Consider the following 21,267-nt stretch of genomic DNA (forward strand, 5'->3'; position numbering starts at 1 on the left):
AACTTTACCTAGATCATTGATCTAGGTCAATGATCCTCAGATCTCAGCGTCCTGAATAGCTAAGATTGGTGTGAGGCACTATGCCTGGCCTGCTAATCATTTTTAAAGGAGAAAAATCAAAACAAAACAGGAGTTACCATCAAATCCCAAGGGGGACACTGAAAAAGCTGGACTAAGGTTGTATACCAAAGAAAGCAAATTCATTGACCCATTTAAAATTCCACAATGGGAGGGCAATGGGAGGCAGCCAGTCTCAACTCTCCCGTGTGTGTACTGAGCTGAAACTGAGGAGACAGATGGCTTCTCAAGGTGATCTGAATCCTGGGAAGACAGGGAGAGTAGCCCAAAAGTTATACTTCACGACTCTGAAAAATCACAGACTTAAAATGTGGAAGAAAAATGCAGATTTGAAGCTCTGCATATAACAAACAAAAGTATTATTTTTTCCTGAATATAGAGATGTAATTACCCACCTACTTTCTGCTTCACATAAATTTTGAGACTTTTTTGACTTTCTAAATAATTCATATCTGCTCCTAAACTTATCAATTTACTTGAATATACTTAATCAGTAACTCTATAGTCCTGTTCAAGGCTATGTTTATATAATCTTCATTGTAGTCTACAAAGATCTGAATCATGTAAGTAAAGAAAAAAATGCATGGTTGAAAAGCAAAAATAAGTTCAATGTTCTCAGGTAACCCTTAATTTGTACCTTAATTCTTTATTTATACCACTTTACTTAAATCTGTACCTGCAGTATAAGACACATATATAATAATAATTTTTTAAAATGATAAAAAAGGCTTAATTATGATGGCAGGAAGATAGTATAAGCTAAGGATTATTACTGTAAATGTAAATAAAAGAACAATTTAGTTTTGTCCTTCCCGGCAGGCAAGACAAATAGAGAAAAACAATCGGAGGAATGTGCAGCCAGGGCTCAGGCCTTGATCCTCTCATTGGGCTGCTTTTCTAGGGGTCCTAAGACAGGGCTCTGTCCACAGAATGGGCAATGGATGACTGCTACTATGCCACCTCAGTGCTGAGTCTTGCCCAGGGCAGGCTATCCAAGACAGTGTATTGTCAAGCTTGGCTCAGGCCAGGAGGCCTCAATGAAGCTCTGCCACTGGGGCCAGGACACACAGCTCTGTGGGGTCACTGTCTACTGACCCAAGATGATATATTGCTTGGAAAGCAGGAAGCAGAACTTGCCCAGGTGAAAAACAAAAACAAAAACATAAGATGAAGCAAGGCAATGTGGTTTCTGTCGTTTGCAGTAAAGCTTGGGCTATTGGGGATACTTGTTTGGGATGTGGGAGACAAAATTCTAAGATAACTCCATTTCCCCTGATGTTCTTGCCATTGCATGTTGCCTGGCAAAGAGATTCTGTACATGTAATGAAGATTAAAAAAAAAAAAGTGGACCTTAAAATACGGAGACCATCAGGTGAGCCTAACCTAATAATAAACTTTAAAGAGTTTTCTCTGGCTGATGGAAGAACTAGTCAGAAGGACCCAAAGCACAGGAAGGATTCCACATGTAGTTTCTGGCTTTGAATGGAGCAGATGTTGTGTTCAGGAATACAAATGGCCTCCTGAATGCATTTCTCTTCCTTCTAGCCCCAACTGGCAGCCATGAAGAAAATGGGGACCCCAGTCTTACAAACACAAGGAAACAGATTTGTGTCAACAGCCTAAGAGAACCGGAAAGCATACTCTCCATTGAAGCTTCAGATAGCACATCAAAGCCAATACCCTGAGTTTGGTTTTGGGAAACACAAAACTCCCAAAGAACTCTGAAGAAAGCTGTCCAGATCTCTGACCTACAGAGCGAGGGCCTTATCAATGAGCACTGTTTAAATCATTAAGCTATAGTCATTTGTTATAAAGCTATAGAAAACTAATATACCAAATCAATCAAATTAGTGACACTGGTCTTAAAGAGCAGTGTAGGGTCAAAAGAGAACCTGGTATGAGAAGAAATATGTGCGTTTCTTTCTTCCCAAAACATAAACAGGCAATGTTCTACTTATTTAGTAATAATAATAATTTTAAAAAACCAAGCCGGGCGCCAGTGGCTCATGCCTATAATCCTAGCTACTCAAGAGGCTGAGATGTGAGAATTGCATTTCAAAGCCAGCCTGGGCAGGAAAGTTTGTGAGATGCTTATCTCCAACAAATCACCAGAAAACTGAAGTGGTGCTGTGGCTCAAGTGGTAGAGCACTTACCTAGACTTGAAGAGTTAAGGGACAGTACCCAGGCCCAGAGTTCAAGTCCCATCATCAGCAACAACAAAAACCTAACTATTCTATCATCATGATCATCATGATCATCATGATCATCATGATCATCATCATCATCATCACCATGTATATGTGTGTTGCTTGCGGTTAAATTAAGGGCCTTATATTTGATAGACAGGTACTCTAGCATTTAAGCATTTTTTTTCTTTATTTATTTTGGGGACAGGGCCTCACATTTAATTAATCTTAAGCTTACGTGGAACTTGATCTTCCTGTTTACATTTTCTGTGTAGCTGGGATGACAGGTGCGAACACTAAACCCACATTTTTATTGGTTGAAATTTGATTTCTTAAACTTTTTATTTTTTTTTTTTGCCTGAGATGGCCTCAAACTTCAATCCTCCCAATTTCTACATCCCATTGGAAAGTAGTAAAAAAAAACTAAGGGCAGAACAAATCAAATATGAGTCTTCAAAGTTGTTAAAGTTGTTCTTCAAATTTGATCATGGGATAGAAACTTCGAGAGAAAGAGCAAGAGAGAGAGAGAGAGACAGACAGACAGACAGAAACAGAGAGAGAGGAGAGAGAGAGAGAGAGAGGAGAGAGAGAGCATGAGAGCAGAGTGGAAGTAGGTATGGAGCAGCAATGACATAGCTGCTGTCCCCTGAATTCCCACAGCAGAGGTCACCTGAAGGAGAAAAACAATCTCTTGCATCTTTAAGAAGAAACCACGACTTACTAAAATGTTATCTTTGTAACTAGTACAGGTTAAAAGGAAACCTCAGGATAAGAAACCAAATTGTACAATGCCATTAGCAGAGGTAGATAATTCTGCAAACTTGAAGAATAAATACATAGTTAACCTGTGGGATTATCGTTCTCACGTCTCAACTGCCACTAGCAGGTCTGATTTGGCCTAGGGACATTGAATATTGAGGTCTCTGGCAGGTTCCTGAAATGCAATGATTGACCTGTCAAAATGGGCTTAAGAGAGCCTAGTTGCATGCTTGCCTACTTTATGCCTTCCAAATGTCATATCATACCACGTTCTGTCAACTTTGTTCAGAATCTGATCCGGTTTGATACTTTATTTTTAAGTCTTAGTTCTCAATGATGCTAAGTCTCTGGTCTTCAAGGGATAGCAAGACGCTGCTTTTCCACCAGATAGGTTTTTTTAACCAAGCCATTAGAATTAAAAGCACATAAAAAAGACCAGAAAGTATAGAGAAGGACATTCAGAATTATCTCTCCGATGTACAAGGTCATGATGTTTGGAAAGTCTATTCTTAAAACAAACAAAAAATGAACAATAACAAAATCACAGACTAGCCCTAGTAATAGAATTTGGCAATATCAGCACAGTACTGGCCTTACAAGACCAGTCCCAGGATGATTACAGTCAAGTTAAATAAAACAAAACAACGTCCAGTTCAGCAGAGTCCAAAAAATATAATGATTCTCAAGCTCACGGACTGAAATGCAGAAAAGAAGGTCAACAGACTAGCTCCAACAAAACCTTCTCCAAGGCTGAAGGAAACAGTGTCCAGCTTTAAGTATGGGTTCTGCTAAGTGGCAACAGAAGTATCTCCATGCAGAGAGCAGATCTGGGGAATGGCTACCCAATTTTGATCAGCTAGTACTGAGAACTGGTGTGTGTGTGTGTGTGTGTGTGTGTGTGTGTGTGTGTGTGTGTGTGTGTGTGTGTGTGTGTGTGTGTGTGTGTGTGTGTGTGTGTGTGTGTGTGTGTGTGTGTGTGTATTTTGATCAGCTAGTACTGAGAACTGTGTGTGTGTGTGTGTGTATATTTTGATCAGCTAGTACTGAGAACTGTGTGTGTGTGTGTGTGTGTGTATATTTTGATCAGCTAGTACTGAGAACTGTGTGTGTGTGTGTGTGTGTGTGTGTGTGTGTGTGTGTGGTGGGGGTGAGTACTGAGGCTTGAACTCAGGGCCTGGAGCTCACACTTGACCTTTATTGACCTTTATTTGCTTTATTTGGCAATAACAGTCTAACCAACTTTCCTGCTTGGGCTAATTTTGATGCACAATCCTCAGATCTCAGTATCCTCTGTGTGAGCAGAGCTTGGGGGATGTTAAAGCCTCTCCTTAAGAGTGTATAAATGGAAGCTATGGATTTCTGGTAGAGAAAACCTTGAATTAAGCTGCTGTGTAAAAACAAACAAACTGCATTCATAGTTTTTTTTTTTTTTTTCTGTAGCAGAGATGGAAAGGGAAAGCAATTACCTGTGACTGAGATAGGGCTCCAGACCCCTTGCTTTCTTGGGAAAGGAAGAAGCGGACAGACATGAGGAGCTCCTGGATGCAACAGCGGAATTCCTCTTCATTTTGCCCACCAGTGGCCAGGGAAAAGAGCCTCCGGGACTGCACTATGTACTTAAAGATGTATTCCTGTGCCTTAACACAAAAACTTTATAAAGTTAGCTGCAAAGGAGGCCAAGAGTATTTATATAACCATGACACAGCATACAAACTACTATACAGGGTTAGAGTTTTAAATTATTGATTTAAACACTAAGGCCTTGTGAGATTTTTGAACAGTATTTACTTGTAGGAGGAAGAACTGTTTTTCTTTGATGCCTAAGGAGGAAAAAATGTGTAGAAAATTTCAAAAGGATAATTCTGAAGAGTCATGAACATGGATGTTTTTGATCCTTGAATGTCTTTTTAAATTTAATCGATGAAGACATAACTGCTTTTCAGAGTGAATTTATTTTGGTAGATACTCTGGCTGCTTAGCACTTTACCTTTAAGCAGATAAAAACGATCAGTTTATAGTGAACAAAATGCTTGTTTTATAAAATAGATACATTATCTCTTTTTATCTACTGATACCATACCAGATGAGAGTCCAAGAAAATCAGAATACTGCCAGGGCTGGCCTGGACAATCCCCTTAAGAATTTGTATTCTTGAACCTGTCTGTAGGTCAGGCACTGGATTAGTGTTCATATACAACCAGAAACAGACATTGTGCAAACTGTGAGACCCTCTCAAACCTGGGCTTCCTCACTGTGATCCCTGATAAGCCACCCTACATCTCTGAAACTTTAAGCTCAGTGGTTCTCAGCTAGTCAGTCTCTGGCAGGTGAGTAGAAGCAAGAGCTGTGATTTTCTATGTATAACTACATCATCTGCATTCTTCTCCCATAGAAGACTTCTGCCCATCTCCTTCTCCTGTCCTTTCTGAACTTCACGTGTTCTGGAGTTCAGAGGCCCAAGGATTCGATCTGAACAGATTGCAGTGGACAAGCCTGGCAAAGTACCTTTCAAATTTCATCAGTTCTGGAGCAGCTGTAAACGGATTAAGATCCTTGAATTGGAATGTCAGTAATATATCATCACCAATTACTGTCTGTGCAGAGGAAACCAATTAGTTTAAGCATCTCTGTGCAACAGCTTTGTTAGACTATGTTGTCTGCTTTCAACAGCACGTTATTACCTTCAGCACCTCCTGGATATGCTCTTGCCGCTCTGCTTCAGTTATCCTGTCCACATACCACTTAAGCACTTTGATGAGATCTCTAGAAAACAAGGAGAAATGTTCAGAATATAGACTTGGTCTAATTCTCAAATAAATGCCAACAAACCTGACACTTATAGGTATCATGAGGAGGCTTCTTTCCACGTAAGTTCTCATGATTTCCTGTCACTTTGCTATATAATAATCTCATGAAACTTACAGATCAACACCATCACTACAGTTTTCGAAAACTTAAGGCAGGAATAAAGACTTCCTGCTACCAAGATTCCCTTCAATCTTAACATATTTATTCCATCCAGCCTCCTATTTCTGCCAAGACTCCCACATGACTAAAAGACAAGTACTGAGAAAAGGACTATGGGCAAGCAAGTGCCTGGAATGTAAGACTGCCATTGTCAGTCTTGGGCAACTGCTAATTGGGATTCTTCTTCCTTGACCATGAGAACAGCTGGACAGAACACTCTTTTAGTTACAGGAAGAAAGGAGCCAGAAAAGGCAACACTCGAAGCCACACCTTCATGGATTATCAAGCCAATTCTATGACCCATGAGAAGAAGCAGGATTATGCCAAAGTGTGCTTTTTGAAGGAATACTTCTAGAAGATCAAAATGTTACTGTGAAGAAACAGTGTAAAATTAACACACACATACACACACACACACACACACACACACACACACACTCTCATTCACTTTAAGATTAGAATCTAGCCGCTTTGGCCTTTGATCCTTCTTCCCTCTCTCTCTCTCTCTTTCTCTCTCTCCTCTCGTTCTTTATATCTTACTTTGCAGTGAAACAAATGTAATTTAGAGTTGGACAGACAGATTCAGACAATCCCAACTTGTGGGCAGCATCCAAATCAATAGAATCAACATCTACTTGAACATATGCCTTTTTCTTCCCCATCAGGGCTGATGAGAGTATTGACCTTGGCCACATAGATGCCACAAAACATCTTCATGGCCTATTTTGGTCTTTTGCTTGCTGGCCTTGATGTCACAACGAGCATAAATACATTGTCTTTGACATTCCTCACCATAGACTCAGTGGTCAGCAGGAATTGGGGCATTCTTCCAATAATATTTAGGCCTCTAGAGACACGGTGTTTTGGGCTACTGAAATATGGGTAATGCGTGATCTTCTTTTCCTTGTAGCTGTGGATGCTTTTCACTACTATCTTCTTGGCATTTAAGGTTTATGTTTTGGCTTTAGGGAAGGAGCTTCCTTTTTCATCTTTGCTGCTGTCTTGGGGAAAGGGATCACATGGCAATTTTTGTCTTGGTCAAACAAGAATATTTGTATGTATCAGGAGACAGAAGCTACCAGCAGTATTTTTCAGATGATGATATATGCCAGTGAGTTTCTGACCACTCACAGTTTAGAAATTTGTCTTGTTATGACAGGTGATTATCCTGCCTTTCAGGCCAACATGGAATGTTGAAAATTATACTCTGTACTCTAACTTCTAATGACGATTTGAGTAGGAAGCAATGACCTCCTTATACCAGGGCTCAAATTATTGGGTTGAGAGGGAGGGCCAGTGTTTTAAAACTATTCCTGATGGCACATTTTATTCTTGACCAAAAATAAAATAAAATAAAAAAACAAGCATGTTGATGGAGGGTTAAGTCTTATAAAACAACATTCATTCATTCAAATGTTGGAAACAAAAATCTTAACATGTCATGGTGAGGAATGCCCAAGTTTATCAGATGCTTGTTCGATGATCTACTCTCCTTTCTATATCACACACATGCAGAGGTGAAAAGATGAACAAAAAAGTGATTCCAAGCTCTTAGGGAATGGATGTCTAAGGCATAAAGCAGAAATGTAGATAGAAAAGCAATGCCCATACTGGATGAGTAGAGAGAACATCAAATGCATCCCAGGGTTGTATTTCAGGAGGGGCAAAGACTAGAAAGATGTTCTTTACAAGATTCAAAGACAGAAGCTGCTGCCTTTGGTCAATTATCAACTTGTCTGCCTGAAGCCTGTCATTATTCATTCATTCTCAGCCTTCCTAACATGCAAACTGAGCTGGTAGGAAAAAAGGGAACAGTTGAAAATGGCAGCTACCATGAAAAGGCAGGTTCCAGTGGCTAACATGTCCCCAGAGGCTGGGGACATGTCTTCACATTATAGCACTTTGATATGTATGTAATAGGCACCCACGTATAAAGGCAATGGTTGCTTTCCATTTGTATTTCTTTCTTCAGGACAAATATGAGCATCAAGCTGTGTAGTGATTAAATGGGGCCCTGGACAGAAAAAAATGAAATCACCTAATATTTTATATATATATATATATATATATATATATATCACTGGGTATTCATATATATATATATATATATATATATATATTCATATATATATATATATATTCATATATATATATATATGAATACCCAATGATATAGAGATGAGAAGAAAAATCTTAAGTTTTAGGAACAGACCGCAGGAAGTTCATTTTTTCTTTTAATGAAAATAAGTTCTAGCCATTAAACAAGGATGTGTGATGCGGTAAGATACCATCTTGATAGATACTTTAGTGGCTGGGCTTCATATCATTCTCTACTCCATTTTAAATTCTCCTAAGCAGCTCCTCTGCTTAGGCAAGCTTAAGAGCAACTGCTTCTTCAACCAATTACAAGATAAAGGGCCTTACCTGTACGCCAGTGCCCCAGCAAAATGACTCTCAATATAAGTATCCATGACTGGCTTAAAATGATGAAATTTGCTATCTTGCAGCAAATTGATTATGTGAACCTAAAAAAGAATATTGAGCTTATTATAAAACCAAGTGCAAATCATGTTTTTTTTTTTTTTGTTACGGTTAGGATTAACTCTTGTACTGTCAGGTGTATCAACCTCAGCCTCCTGAAGTCAATACTGAAAGATCATAATTATAATTAAGAATCTGAACTTACCAAAGAATCAAACACTTTAGACCCGTATTTTTGAGAGTTTTCATCTAAAATCCCAAATAAGGTATCCAATGTATCTTGCAGAAACTGTTAAAAATAGAAATGATAAATACATGAACAAAGTATTACTTCTCTTTCCCATATAATTTTTTTTTATTCTGAGTTTCCAAGAGGGTAATGAAATAGTATATACCTTTACTATCTCAGAGCCATCTATTTCTTTTAGTTTAGAGAGACAGCCTGTGATCTTGTCTGGGTGAGTTCTCCACTTCAAGAGATCAAGCATGTCACCTTTTCAAACGAAAAAGGAATATTAATCGTTGCTGTAGATAAGAACGCCCCATGTACAAGTGTTCTCCTGGTAAAAGCTAATTTCTTAAACTTGTTGCTCAATCCTGGCAACTCATCAACTTTGGCAACTCAAGTTTCAGCTCCCACTGACTGTGAATGGCCCTTTCTAGCATGGCATTTATTTCACTGTTTTCTATTATTTCTCCCTGCCTTAACTTATTATTCAATTCTCAGATTAGATTGTTGCTTCATCCAGGAATTTGTAGCCTTCCAGGTGCTCCAAAATATGGACGACTTACTCTGTTGCTTATTTTTCTATGCCCAAACTTGATGGGAAACTCCAAGAAAAAAATATAGTTGGGCTTGGATTGACTGTACTAGCACTAAGAAGAGAGTATGCAGCTGACAAATGATTCTTGAAATTTCTTGCCTCTGTCAGGTAAGATGAGAGTTTCATGAGAGCTGGGAATTTGCTCCATTCATGCCTGGACTGCCCTGAACATAAACACCATGCCTAATAATTCCACCCAGCAAGTATGGTTTTCTTTTTTTCTTTTTTGGGTCCAGTAGTGGGGCCTGAACTCTGGGCCTGGGCGCTGTCCCTCAGCTCTTCAGCTCAAGGCTAGCGCTCTACCACTAGAGCCACAGCGCCACTTCCGGCTTTTTTTTCTTTTTGCTTATGTGGTGCTGAGGAATCGAACCCAGGGCCTCCTGCTTGCAAGCAAGCGCTCTATCACTGAGCCACCTTTCCAGCCAAATGTATGTTTTTCTTGATTGATAAGGTGTCCTGAACACTGAAATACTGAAAGGTCTCTACACAATGCCAATCAGCCCAATAAACTGGCAGGCCATTTAGCAAGTCCTCAGACCTGAGAATGTCAGTTTGTGGACTTTATAATCTGGGATGTTACATTTCCAGATTCTGGGCTAGCAGAGTACAATTCTTCAATTTCCCTTCTAAACTGCCATGGAGATCCTCGTCTAGGAGGTCCTCTAAGAGCCTCTTCACCTAGAAAGCAAGTAAGTTGTGCCTTTATCTTTCTTGGGAAGAATTTACCAACCCTTAAGAAGTTCATTCATCTCCAAAGGAAATAGGTGATGATAATATCAACGGGCCAGTGAAGATGATGAAAACTATCAAGATTAGGTACAAGCAGGAATGCACAGGGCAGTGGCATCTGGCAGGGCTGGCCTGAGTACTCAAGCAGTAGGGAAAGACCAGGTAACATTTTCTGGACTAAATACTGAGAAATTCACTTCAAAGCTCTTATTTTAGAAGAAACTCAAATGGACTTTCTGAGAAATAAAGAGATAAGACAAAGAAACAACCCACACTCCAACCCCTCAAAATCAATCAAGTACTTAAGATGAGAAGAAAAATGTAAGGTAGACAAAAGTGAGAAAAAGTGTAAGAATCTCAGGGGGAAAGAGAAACAGTTGTCCCCAAAGGATTTATAGTTAGAAATTAAGTACAAGTTGAACATCCCTAATCTGAAAATTCAGAATCTGAAGTGCTCTGAAAAGCAGACTTTTGTGAGTCTGCTGACAGGACACTCACCCCGAGTGGAAAATTGCACAACTGACCTCACGAGACCAGTCACAGGGAAAATGCAGGTGCACTACAGACATTATACCAAATTTTCTCAGGTTATATGTATAAGATGTACATGAAATAAATGAATTTCATATTCAGACCTGGATGCCATTGACAAGGTTGCCTGTATGTAAAAACATTCTCAAATTGAAATCCCTTACTATTAACCATTTCTTGTCTCTAGCATTTCAGATAAGGAATAGTCAATCTGTATAAAATAGAGATGTACAACAAGCAGAAATAAAAGGAGGATGGCTTAGAATATAAAAATGAAGAAAAATTTAAAATATCAATTTAAAAAGATATTTTTATAACAAAACCCCTAAAATACTTAATATTTTATATCTAACACAGCCATTGTTGGGACATGATTGAAGCCTTTTAAAAACTGATTAGTTATATTTAGAATATCAGATATTCCCACAGGGAAATCCAGGAGAGAAAGACAAGGCTCTATTATTCTGCTTTCTACTTCCCTCCTATTTCTCACTTAATCTAACTTCCCTCCCTGCCACCCTTTCTATGACGAAAACTTTAAGAACCTGAAAAAGGAAATTAAAGTAGAACTAAGGAAGTGGAAAAATCTCCCAAGCTTCTGGATTGGGAGGATTAACATTGTGAAAATGACAATACTGCCAAAGGCTATATACAAATTCAATACAATACACATTAATATCCCAACCTCATTCTTCAATGAAATAGAAGAAAAATCCAAAAATTCGTATGGAACAATAAAAGACCCCAAATAGCAAAAACAATCCTAAGCAGAAAGAACAGCGCTGGAGGAATATCAATTCCAAATTTCAAACTCCATTACAAAGCCATAGTAATCAAAACAGCTTGGTACTGGCACAAAAACAGACCTGAGTACCAATGGAATAGAACTAAAGACCCAGAAATGAACCCACAGACCTATAGCCACCTAATCTTCGAAAACGGAGCTAAAAAAAATAGAATGGAAGAAAGACAGCCTCTTCAGTAAATGTGCTGGCAAAATTGGTTAAACACCTGCAGAAAACTAAAGCTAGATCCTTATATAGTATCCTACATCAGAATCAACTCCAAATGGATCAAAGACCTCAACGTAAAAGCAGACACCCTGAAAACATTACAGGAAGGAATAGGAGAAATTCTAGGGCTCCTTGGCACAGGCTGAAAATTTCTTAATAGAGACCTAGAAACACAACAAATCAAAGAAAGATTGGACAGATGGGATTGCATGAAACTGCAGAGCTTCTGCATGGCAAAGGACATAGCTAGCAAGATCAATAGAAAGCCCACGGACTGGGAGAAGATCTTCACTAGCCATACAACGGACAAGGGTCTCATATCTAAAATATACTTAGAACCCAAAAAACTAAATCCCCCAACAATAATTTTCAAAGAAACAACTACCCAATTAATAAGTGGGCTAAAGACCTAAAGAGATACTTCTCTGAAGAGGAAATAAGAATGGCCAATAGACACATGAAGAAATGCTCAACTCCTCTAGCCATAAAAGAAATGCAAATCAAAACATTGAGATACCATCTCACACCAGTTAGAATGGCTATCATCAAGAAATCTAATAACAACAGATGCTGGAGGGGATGTGGCCAGAAGGGAACCCTACTGCATTGTTGGTGGGAGTGTAAACTTGTTCAACCACTTTGGAAAGCAGTATGGAGGTTCCTCAAAAGACTCCACATAGAGCTCCCCTATGATCCAGCAATCCTACTTTTGGGCATTTACCCAAACGATCACAAACAAGGTCATACTAAAGCTACCAGCACAACTATGTTTATCACAGCACTATTTACCATAGCTAAGATATGGAACCAACCCAGATGCCCCTCAGCAGATGAATGGATCAAGAAAATGTGGTATATATATATATATATATATATATATATATATATATATATATACACAATGGAATTCTATGCCTCCATCAGAAAGAATGACATTGCCCCATTTGTTAGGAAATGGAAAGATTTGAAAAAAATTATATTAAGTGAAGTAAGCCAGGCCCAAAGAAACATAGGTACCATGGTTTCCCTTATTTGCAATAACTAGTATATGTATAGGACAAGCAGAAAAGCTCAAAAGCTATGTACATGTTGACCATATAAGATGATGCTAAGTGAAATGAACCCCAAGATAGGGACACAAGTGGTTTTCTCTTTCTTGCTATTGTTTTTAATGTATTTATAATGTACCATGTGATTTTTTTTGTTTCTTTGTATGTGCTTCCCCCATGGTATAACCCCTGTTTTTTCACTGTATTTGATTCTGGTGCCCTGAATCTTGTATATACATTTTTCTAAATAGGGGAGGGGAAGGGAAATAACAAAATGCTGAAATAAGGGTACAGGTTGACCCATTGTAACAATGAGATGTACAAAACACTACATTGAAAATAAACTTTACAACTAAGGGGGTTGGGGGATTTAGGGAGGTGGGGAGGGAAGGGATGGTAGGAGAAAAGCAAAGGAGGAGGTAGCAATGCTCGATAGGAAATGTACTCATTACCGTACTCATGTAACTGTAACCCCTCTGTACAGTATTTTTACAATAAAAAATATAGATGGGAAAAAAACCCTCAATGCATTTCCTCCATGTCATTCTCTCCTCATTTCCCACTCCTTACCCATTCCAGTTCTCACTCATTGCCTGAGCTTCCTCCTTCCTTTAAATTGAAGTAGCATCAAGATGCTCAGGGCCCTACCCAATGTGAGCAGTGTGGGGCAGAAGGAAGAGGCTCTGCTGACCACAAGGAGACTACAAGGTGGCCTCCCAATGGGAAGCTAGAACAGGAGGCTCCTGAGCAGAGCTAGAAAACTAACAGTGGTCCAGATAAGCTCACGTTTCTGGCAAGAAGGCTGATGGGTCTTAGGAATGCTCATAATGGAGTAAGTGGAGTATGTTTGTCTGGATGAGACTGAGTATGCAGAATGCAACTCAGTGTTATCTCTCCTCTGTTTCAATCATTTGAAGATAGGTTAGCTGCTAATACTGAATATTTTATTCTTTCAAAATACTGAAAATATGAATTTTCTACATTCTATTCAAGAAGCATGCTTAAGTACATACTATCGCTGACCTGCCAAGAGGCATAAAGTATGTGGATGATATGACCCTTACTGTTCAGAAGTTTAAAATCTGTGATCTGGCAATCACAGATATGTGTTGTGGCCTTGGTACAGTATCCAGGAGCAACACTGGGTAACATTTTGAGTATACACAGAGGCATTTTAGGAATCTATAGATGTAAATCTGTTCTAGGAAACTGCTCCTAGAGACTGTATCACTTGCTACATGTCTCACTATAGCAGAAATAAGATTTGTGTATTTTCCAAGTTAAGTAAAATGAATACATACTAATTTAACTCCAATTTGGAACTGGATTGCTTCTTCACAGAGATGTGTGTCTAGCATGTAAATTTCAGAAAGATAAACTGACTGCCTTTCCCTTTTCTAACTCTTGGAACATACTATTCACTCATTGACTCATTTTGAGCTGTCCTATATTGACAGAGTTAATCAAAGTCAAAATGGTAATGAAGCATGTTTCTGTCTCCCAAAATGAGTCAGGTATTGCATGGAATTCTGATCTCATCTTCCATATAACAAAGCACTTAACTTAATGACTTCATGAATAGTTTATTTTCCATATTTATACAAACATGTACTCTTATTCTATAAAATAGCAACTTCTAATTTTCAGGATTTGATTCATTTTTTCAGGAGAATTAAATTATGTTCATAATTCTACCGAACATTCTAAGTCCTATTATTAGAGAAAATTTAGGATCAACCCAGTTTTCAGTTGTGTGTGTGTGTGCACGCGTGCGTGCGCATGAATACATGCACTGGTATTAGGACTTAACTCAGGGTTTGTGCTCTCATTTGGCTTTTTTATTCAAGGCTAGTATTCTACCATTTGGACCACACTTCCACTTCTGGCTTTTTACTGGTTAATTGGAGATAGTTATCTCATGGATTTTTCTGCCAAGCTGGTTTTGAACTGTGATTACAGGTGTGAGCCACCAGTACCAGCTTAGGACCAAGTATTTTGATGGTGTAGATCTATTGTTAAGGTTTACCTGTGTGATACAGGAAAAAAAAAAAAGGCTTCCAAAGATATCCACACTCTACTTCCTAGAAGCTGTGAATATGTTTATCTTAAACAGCAAAAGAGACTTTACAGTCATAATTAAAGATCAGCTAATAGTAGACTACATTGGATTTTCCAGCTAAAAGTAACCATATAGGCTCTTAATATATGGAAGAGGTCAGAGTTAAGAGAGATTTGAAGATCTACTCACATCTTTTGATGACATAAGATGATGTGAGGAACTAAGAAATGTAGGCATGTGAGTAGAGAATTTAGGAAAGGTTAAAAAAATTATTCCTAAAACTTCCATTAGGAATATAGTGTTGCTAATATTTTGATTTTAGCTTAGTGGAACTGACATCCTCTTTTAGACCACTGATTTCCAGAACTATAGGGCAATACATTTGTGTTGTTCTAAGCCAATAAGTTTATGGGTAATGGTTAAAGCTCATTCCAGAACTATCCTATTTGGAACATTCAGTTAAAAGTGATTATAAGCTCTATAAAGGTATATAACTAAGCTTACACAGGATGAACAGAAATGTAGTTTAAGAGAGTCAATAATAGGCTGATTTTATTATCTTTAACTTCCATAAAGGAGTTAGGCACCAGTGGCCCATGACTGTAATCTGAGCTACTTAAAAGACTAAGATCTGGAGGATCCAGGTTTGAAGCCTACCAATTAAGCAGCAAAAACCTGGGCTGGAGGCATGGCTCAGTGGTAGAGTGCCAGCTGAGTAAGTTTGAGGCCCTAACTTTAAACACTGGTACCACCAAAAGAAAGAAAAAAAGAGGGAGAAAAAGAAGGGGAAAAAAAGAAAGAAAAAAGGAAAGAAGGAAGGAAGGAAAAAAGGAAAGAAGGAAGACAAAGGAAAAGAATATAACCTAATCTTCACAGGAGTTGAATGATTCCATAACAAATACTCAAGGTTTGGTAAACCTTGATAATAACAAATGGAGTTCTGTCAATAAATATATTTGTTAAAAGTAAAACCACTAATCACTGAATACAGAGAAAGTCTAATGGAATTCACTATAGGTTGTTATCCCATATAACTATACTAACATTGCATGCTAAAAATAAGAGGAATTTTAAAAGTAGTCAAAAAAAGCTATATTTTGCTTCTTTTCTGACATAACATTTTAAGGGAGAACTATGCTTCATTCTACTAATACTTTTCCATGACATCAAAGAGAGAGCTAATAACACTTATGTTTATCTTAGGAGCTTCCAGTGAAATACAATACCTTATTATGAAGAGATTCTCCTCAACATAATGAATCTAGCTTATTAATATAGCATTTGGGACACTAGCCAGAAGCCTTACACAGTGACTATGAAAAACTCAAAAATGTTTAATTTACTTCTTTCATTACAGACAGTGTTTTTAGAACAATTTGCCAAGGAAAAGAGCTTGTTTTATTAATCATAACTTGCTAAACAATCACTGACATAAAAAGGAATGTTATAGCAGAAAAGCAATATCCATCTAATTAAACAAAAAACAGGCTTTATTCTAAAGCCTGCAATTAGCACAGTTTATGGAGCTATAAAACAAAAGATTAAGGTGGTGGTATTTTTTAAAATCTTTTCCCCCCTAAATGCAGCTGGGTTTTAATGGTTTTATTCGAGGAGCCTTGTGCTTAGTTTCCAACATTTAGGATAATTTTGAAGCTGTTAAGTGTCATCCATCCACCAGATCATGGGGTTACTACTGTTTGCCTTTTATTAGAAATTTTACATGGGAAGATCAACTTTTTCTGGTGTCGAGCTTTTAAGTATAACGTTAGTGTCTGCTGCATATGCTGACCAGAATTCACACGTGCACTGAAACACAAGGGCTTTTAAATAAAACAGCATTATACATTACCATTTTGTGTGAGTTTTGTGGAACAGAGAAATGATGTTATCCAAAAAGACTCCTTGGTAGCCTTCATAGTTTGATTATTATTCCCAAGAAAAATGCCCTTGGAAAAGGGAAGTTTGAGGTAGCGGGTGGGATCCTGAAGGTTTGTATTTTCTTCACACTGTTAAAAAAAAAAAAGGAAAGAAGGAAGAGAGACTTTATAAAAATTGTTAAACGTAAGTTCTATAACTAGCATTTATTAGCTTGGAAACATTCCAAATAGTTTTAAAAACTGAATTTGGCTTTTAAGTAAAATGTAAATGAAAATAAAAAAGAAAGCGAGCACAGATTGTTGACTCATATCAGTTTGGATTTAAATCCTAGCTATTGTCACTTTCAAGCGAGGTGACCACATCAAGTTATTAAAGAAGTTGAGGTTTATGATGTCTTTCTCTAAACCCTTCTTGTCAGAAGAATTAGATTACATAAAGCCTTTAACATAGGCTCTGAAACATTGGAAACATGCTAAAGAAATCATATTTGCAGTGACCATAGGGTTTTTGAAAAGATGCTTAAATTTCTCCAATATTTCTTCTGAAACAGCTGTTAAACTATTCTCACTAAAAACCAGCAATTAAAGAAATGGTACTTTAGGTAATCTCACTGGCGTGCGTGTGTGCGTGTGTGCGTGCGTGCGTGTGTGTGCGCGCGCGCGCGTATGTATATGCATGTATGCAAGTACATGCACATGTGTCCTCTGATGTTTGCATGCTATCCCTGAGCCTTTTGTGTTCAAGGTTAGTGCTCCTATCATTTATAATGTGCTATTGCCAAAGACATTGTTGTTTTATTTGGGCTTATTTATATTCTGCTTTAATAGTGACAAATTTGATTTTAAATTAAAATTCTGAAAATCTATTTTAACAGGACTAGAACACTTATAGCTTAGCTGATTTATGGTATACATTTTATTTTACTTTATTTTATTTTATTTTGTCGGTTGTGGGGCATGAACTCTGGGCCCAGGTGGTGTCCCGCAGCTCTTCAGTTCAAGGATAGCACTCTAAAACTTGAGCCACAGACCACTTCTGGTTTTCTGGTGGACTTTCTCATGGACTTTGTTGCCTGACTGGCTTCGAACTGGAATTCTCAGATCTCAGCCTCCTGAGTACCTAGGATTACAGGTGTAACTACTGGTGCCCAGCTATGGTATACATTTTATAACAAATATGAACTTTGTTTCTTTAAGTTTGTTTCAATGCTACTGTCTTGGTAACAGGCAAGAGTTTAACAAACAGAATCTCTTTGGCATTTAAGACTATTTTGTGTGATCCACAAAATATTTTTGTTTTTAATAATCCATAGGAAAGATAGATGTCTCTAGCAACTTGAGAAACAATTAGAACATTGTGAGATGTTTAATAGCAAACCTGTCCCATAACACAAGTACCAGTACAATCATAATAAATAGCCTCCATCATTTTCTTGTACTGTAGCAATTCTAAATATTTTTTTTATCACTTCAAGATAGTTTTGTATCTAAGCACCACTGTCCAGTTATTTCCAGGCTTCTGCCCCAAGAACTGGAGCTCTCTTAGTCTGGTTTGCTCCATATGTTCATAGAAATTCTATGATCTGTCTCTTAATCTTTCTTTTCACCAGCTAATTGACTAGGGCTCTTTGGGCAGCCTCTTGAAATTCCTCCTTGATATGCTCAAGAAGCTCCATTTTTCACTTTGAGTGACGATGCCACAGCTATGTCCTGTCTCTAGGGGGCACTGTGAATAATACATTTAGCTTACATCGGAACCAGCCATTGTGGCCAGATCAGTTCCAACAACCTGGTTCACTTCACTTCTCCCCCTGGGCTAAAAGCTCAGCATCAGAGTCTGAGAGTTTAATATCTTCTTATCGCTAACCTCTATCACTGCTGATCAAGTACAAAACAGAATAATTAATATGAACAGGCTGAGTACAAACATTTGAGGAACTTGCACTAGGAACACTGATGTGTGTGGGGATGGTGGTATTTGTGTGTGTGAGGTATGAGAGGAAAAAGAATTTTTCTCAACTCAGTAGTGTAAGTAATCTCTTGTTAATGAGTTTATAATACTTTCCTGAAAATTTAAAATAATTCAATAGATATTCTTTTTTTTTAAATTGTGAGAATACCATACAGAGGGGTTACAATTACATGGGCAAGATAACGAGTACATTTCTTATCAAGCATTGTTGCCTCCTCTTTGTTTCCCCTTCCCATCCCTTCCCAGACTCCCTCTACCTCCCCCCACCCGATCCTCCCCCCCCCCCCAAAGTTGTAAAGTTCGTTTTTCGACATAACGACTTGTACATCTCATTGCTGCAATGGGATATTCTTATAGCATACATTTTATTGTTCGTTGAGTTTTTTTAGTTTACATGCTTAACATATAATATAGACACTGGACACTTTAAATCAAGCCAGTATACTAGTAGTGTGCTATCTCAGGCAATGATATATTTCCTTCTCAGAGAACACTCATAGGTCAGGAATATTATAACCTGCGGTACTTCTATGATTTGGCTAATGTCACAATATTAGTGTTAGCACCAGGATGAAAACCAAAGTTTGTGCCTACAACTACCATGGAACAGTATCTCTCTTGATTGCTGTTTTAATCATCTTTTGAGTTTTTCTGGAACAAAGCTATATAATTTTATTTGGTTTCTAGATAAAATATGGTCAAGGAAGACAAAAACACTCACTTCCCTCCAGAAAGTACACATGTGGAAGATACCGTGGGAGAGGGCTCTGAGAAGAAGTAAGCCTATGAGTCTTATAGTGAAGTGGTCATTCATTGTTCTGAACCCACACTGCAACCTGGACACAGTGATAGGAAGAGGAGATAGGAGCAAATGAGGTTGACACTCCAAGAACTCAGAAACACAACAAATGACCTAGAGATCATTTGCTCCTTCATCTGATGGCAAGGACTCAAGAAATAGGCCTTAAGGACTGTGAAGACAGAAACAGCATCACAGAAGGTAGGCAGGCCTATATAGCAGGGGTAAATGACAGCAAGTTTCACTCAGCCTCCTTACAGGAAATACACAGTTCACTAGCAGAAGATAGGGAGTAAAAAGACTTAGTAACTACTCTTCTGGAGTGGATTGCTGTAGACATTCTTCAGCCTGGGGGAAGACAGTCTATATTGTGAGATCTGGAGCCAGAGAATGGACAGAGAAAACAAATGGGAATGAACAATCTCTCCCTTAGTAGAAGGTCAAGAGTTTATAAGACACAGATAATAAGGCTGAAACATGCAGTTTGGAAATAGCATGTAGAACAGAGTCACAGCTGGGTGTTTTTCTGTGTTCAATATATATGATACCAAGGCAGCAGCCTTAAACTGCAGCTGTGAAGTTCTTCTGGTAAGTACAGCAGGGAGATGGGTTTTCATCATAGCAAAGTGTGGTTGTTCCGCCATACTGGGTGAGATGATAAAATACGATCGAGTTCATTCTGGGGGATTATCTATATATCCATTGTTTCAACTTTGGCTAAAGGAATGCTCCCATGCCTAATTCAATGGAGGCAAGGAACAAGGCAATATAGGTGTGAGAATAAAAGACACCGTCTCCATTAAAGATACTGTCTCCATTAAAGAACCTGTTCTTTTGTGGGAGACACAAATACAGCTAAAGTGTGAACCATGATATTGTGAATGGATGATGGTGGATCAATGACAGGAGAATTAACTGAGTGGTTTCTTTAGGAGAAACAAGGTCTCTTGAGGCAGCTACTTGCTGTGTTTGCTTTGAAAAGTCAGAATCTGTACAAGTCTAAAAATGAGAGAGAAGATTGAGAACTAGTAATCTATTTTACCATGCTTGGGTCTGAATCCAGATCTGGCCAGACAAGTTCTTGGAGGCTATAATGCAAATATGAAAATGCAGGCTTTACAGTAGCAAGGTACTCTCTATCTTTGATCTTGCATAGCTTGTCATTGATCTAGTTTGTTTTTTTCTTAGCATTAAAATCTCTTGGTTATAGTAGTGAATGGCCCTAGGCTACTTGCTGAGCTGTTGACTACTGTCTTAGATATGTGACAAGTACAGAGTAGTCAGTCACAGTCTTTGCACACACGTTATATTTACCTAAGATACACTGAGAGATCCTTATTTACAATTTATTTAGAAAAAAATCTAGCACAAAACTTATAGCACGATTAATCAAATTAAGGGCTTGTAATTTGTGTGCAGCAGAGACTCAAACAAAAATTATACTGTTAGACAATCTAGTTGGCTCCAGTTAAAGCAAACTCGATTTAAATCGTGTTTGAGGTAAAATATCATTTTGTGTTGACCTTTTCAGTGGGGCCACTCAGCTCTAATATTAATATTATTGTTATACATTTATTAATTTCCTACTATTTTCCTCACAATTAGAAATGCAACAGGAAATGAATACAAGTCCCTGCTTTAAGGTTCTTATACATCTGGACTCTGCATTCATCTGTTAATACTAATTACAAAACTGTATGAGACAGCTAGATACTGCTGGAAAAGGGAAGGCTTTATGGGAAAGGGGCTATTTGAACTCAGTCACTGGACAACTTAGCAACTTAGTGTTGGGGATGAAAGTAAAAAGAAAAAAAGAAAAAAGAAAAAAAGAACAAACCCAACCCCTACATAATTCTGAAAGTTACCTGAAGTTTAGGTTCCCTGGATTAAAACGCTATTCAAGAGGTAGAAGTGTTGGATTAAGGAGGCAGTATGTGATGAT

General features: G+C 38.1%; 1 protein-coding gene across 3 annotated transcripts in view; it reads right to left on the bottom strand.

Annotated features, from left to right (window-relative positions):
• Positions 1-21,267, bottom strand: part of Dock4 (dedicator of cytokinesis 4) — a 429,879-nt gene that overhangs the window by 118,088 nt on the left and 290,524 nt on the right. For all 3 annotated transcript variants that reach the window (XM_042684635.1, XM_042684637.1, XM_042684636.1), the window contains exons 17-22: positions 16,527-16,683; positions 8,868-8,965; positions 8,678-8,761; positions 8,416-8,516; positions 5,706-5,787; positions 4,491-4,661 (exon numbers count right to left, since the gene is read on the bottom strand). In XM_042684635.1, coding sequence (XP_042540569.1) covers positions 4,491-4,661; positions 5,706-5,787; positions 8,416-8,516; positions 8,678-8,761; positions 8,868-8,965; positions 16,527-16,683 — 693 coding nt within the window. The remainder of the gene's footprint in view (positions 1-4,490; positions 4,662-5,705; positions 5,788-8,415; positions 8,517-8,677; positions 8,762-8,867; positions 8,966-16,526; positions 16,684-21,267) is intronic.

This window comes from Dipodomys spectabilis, unplaced genomic scaffold, assembly GCF_019054845.1.
Source record: "Dipodomys spectabilis isolate Male_0828 unplaced genomic scaffold, ASM1905484v1 ptg000089l, whole genome shotgun sequence".
Taxonomy (NCBI): Eukaryota; Metazoa; Chordata; class Mammalia; order Rodentia; family Heteromyidae; genus Dipodomys; species Dipodomys spectabilis.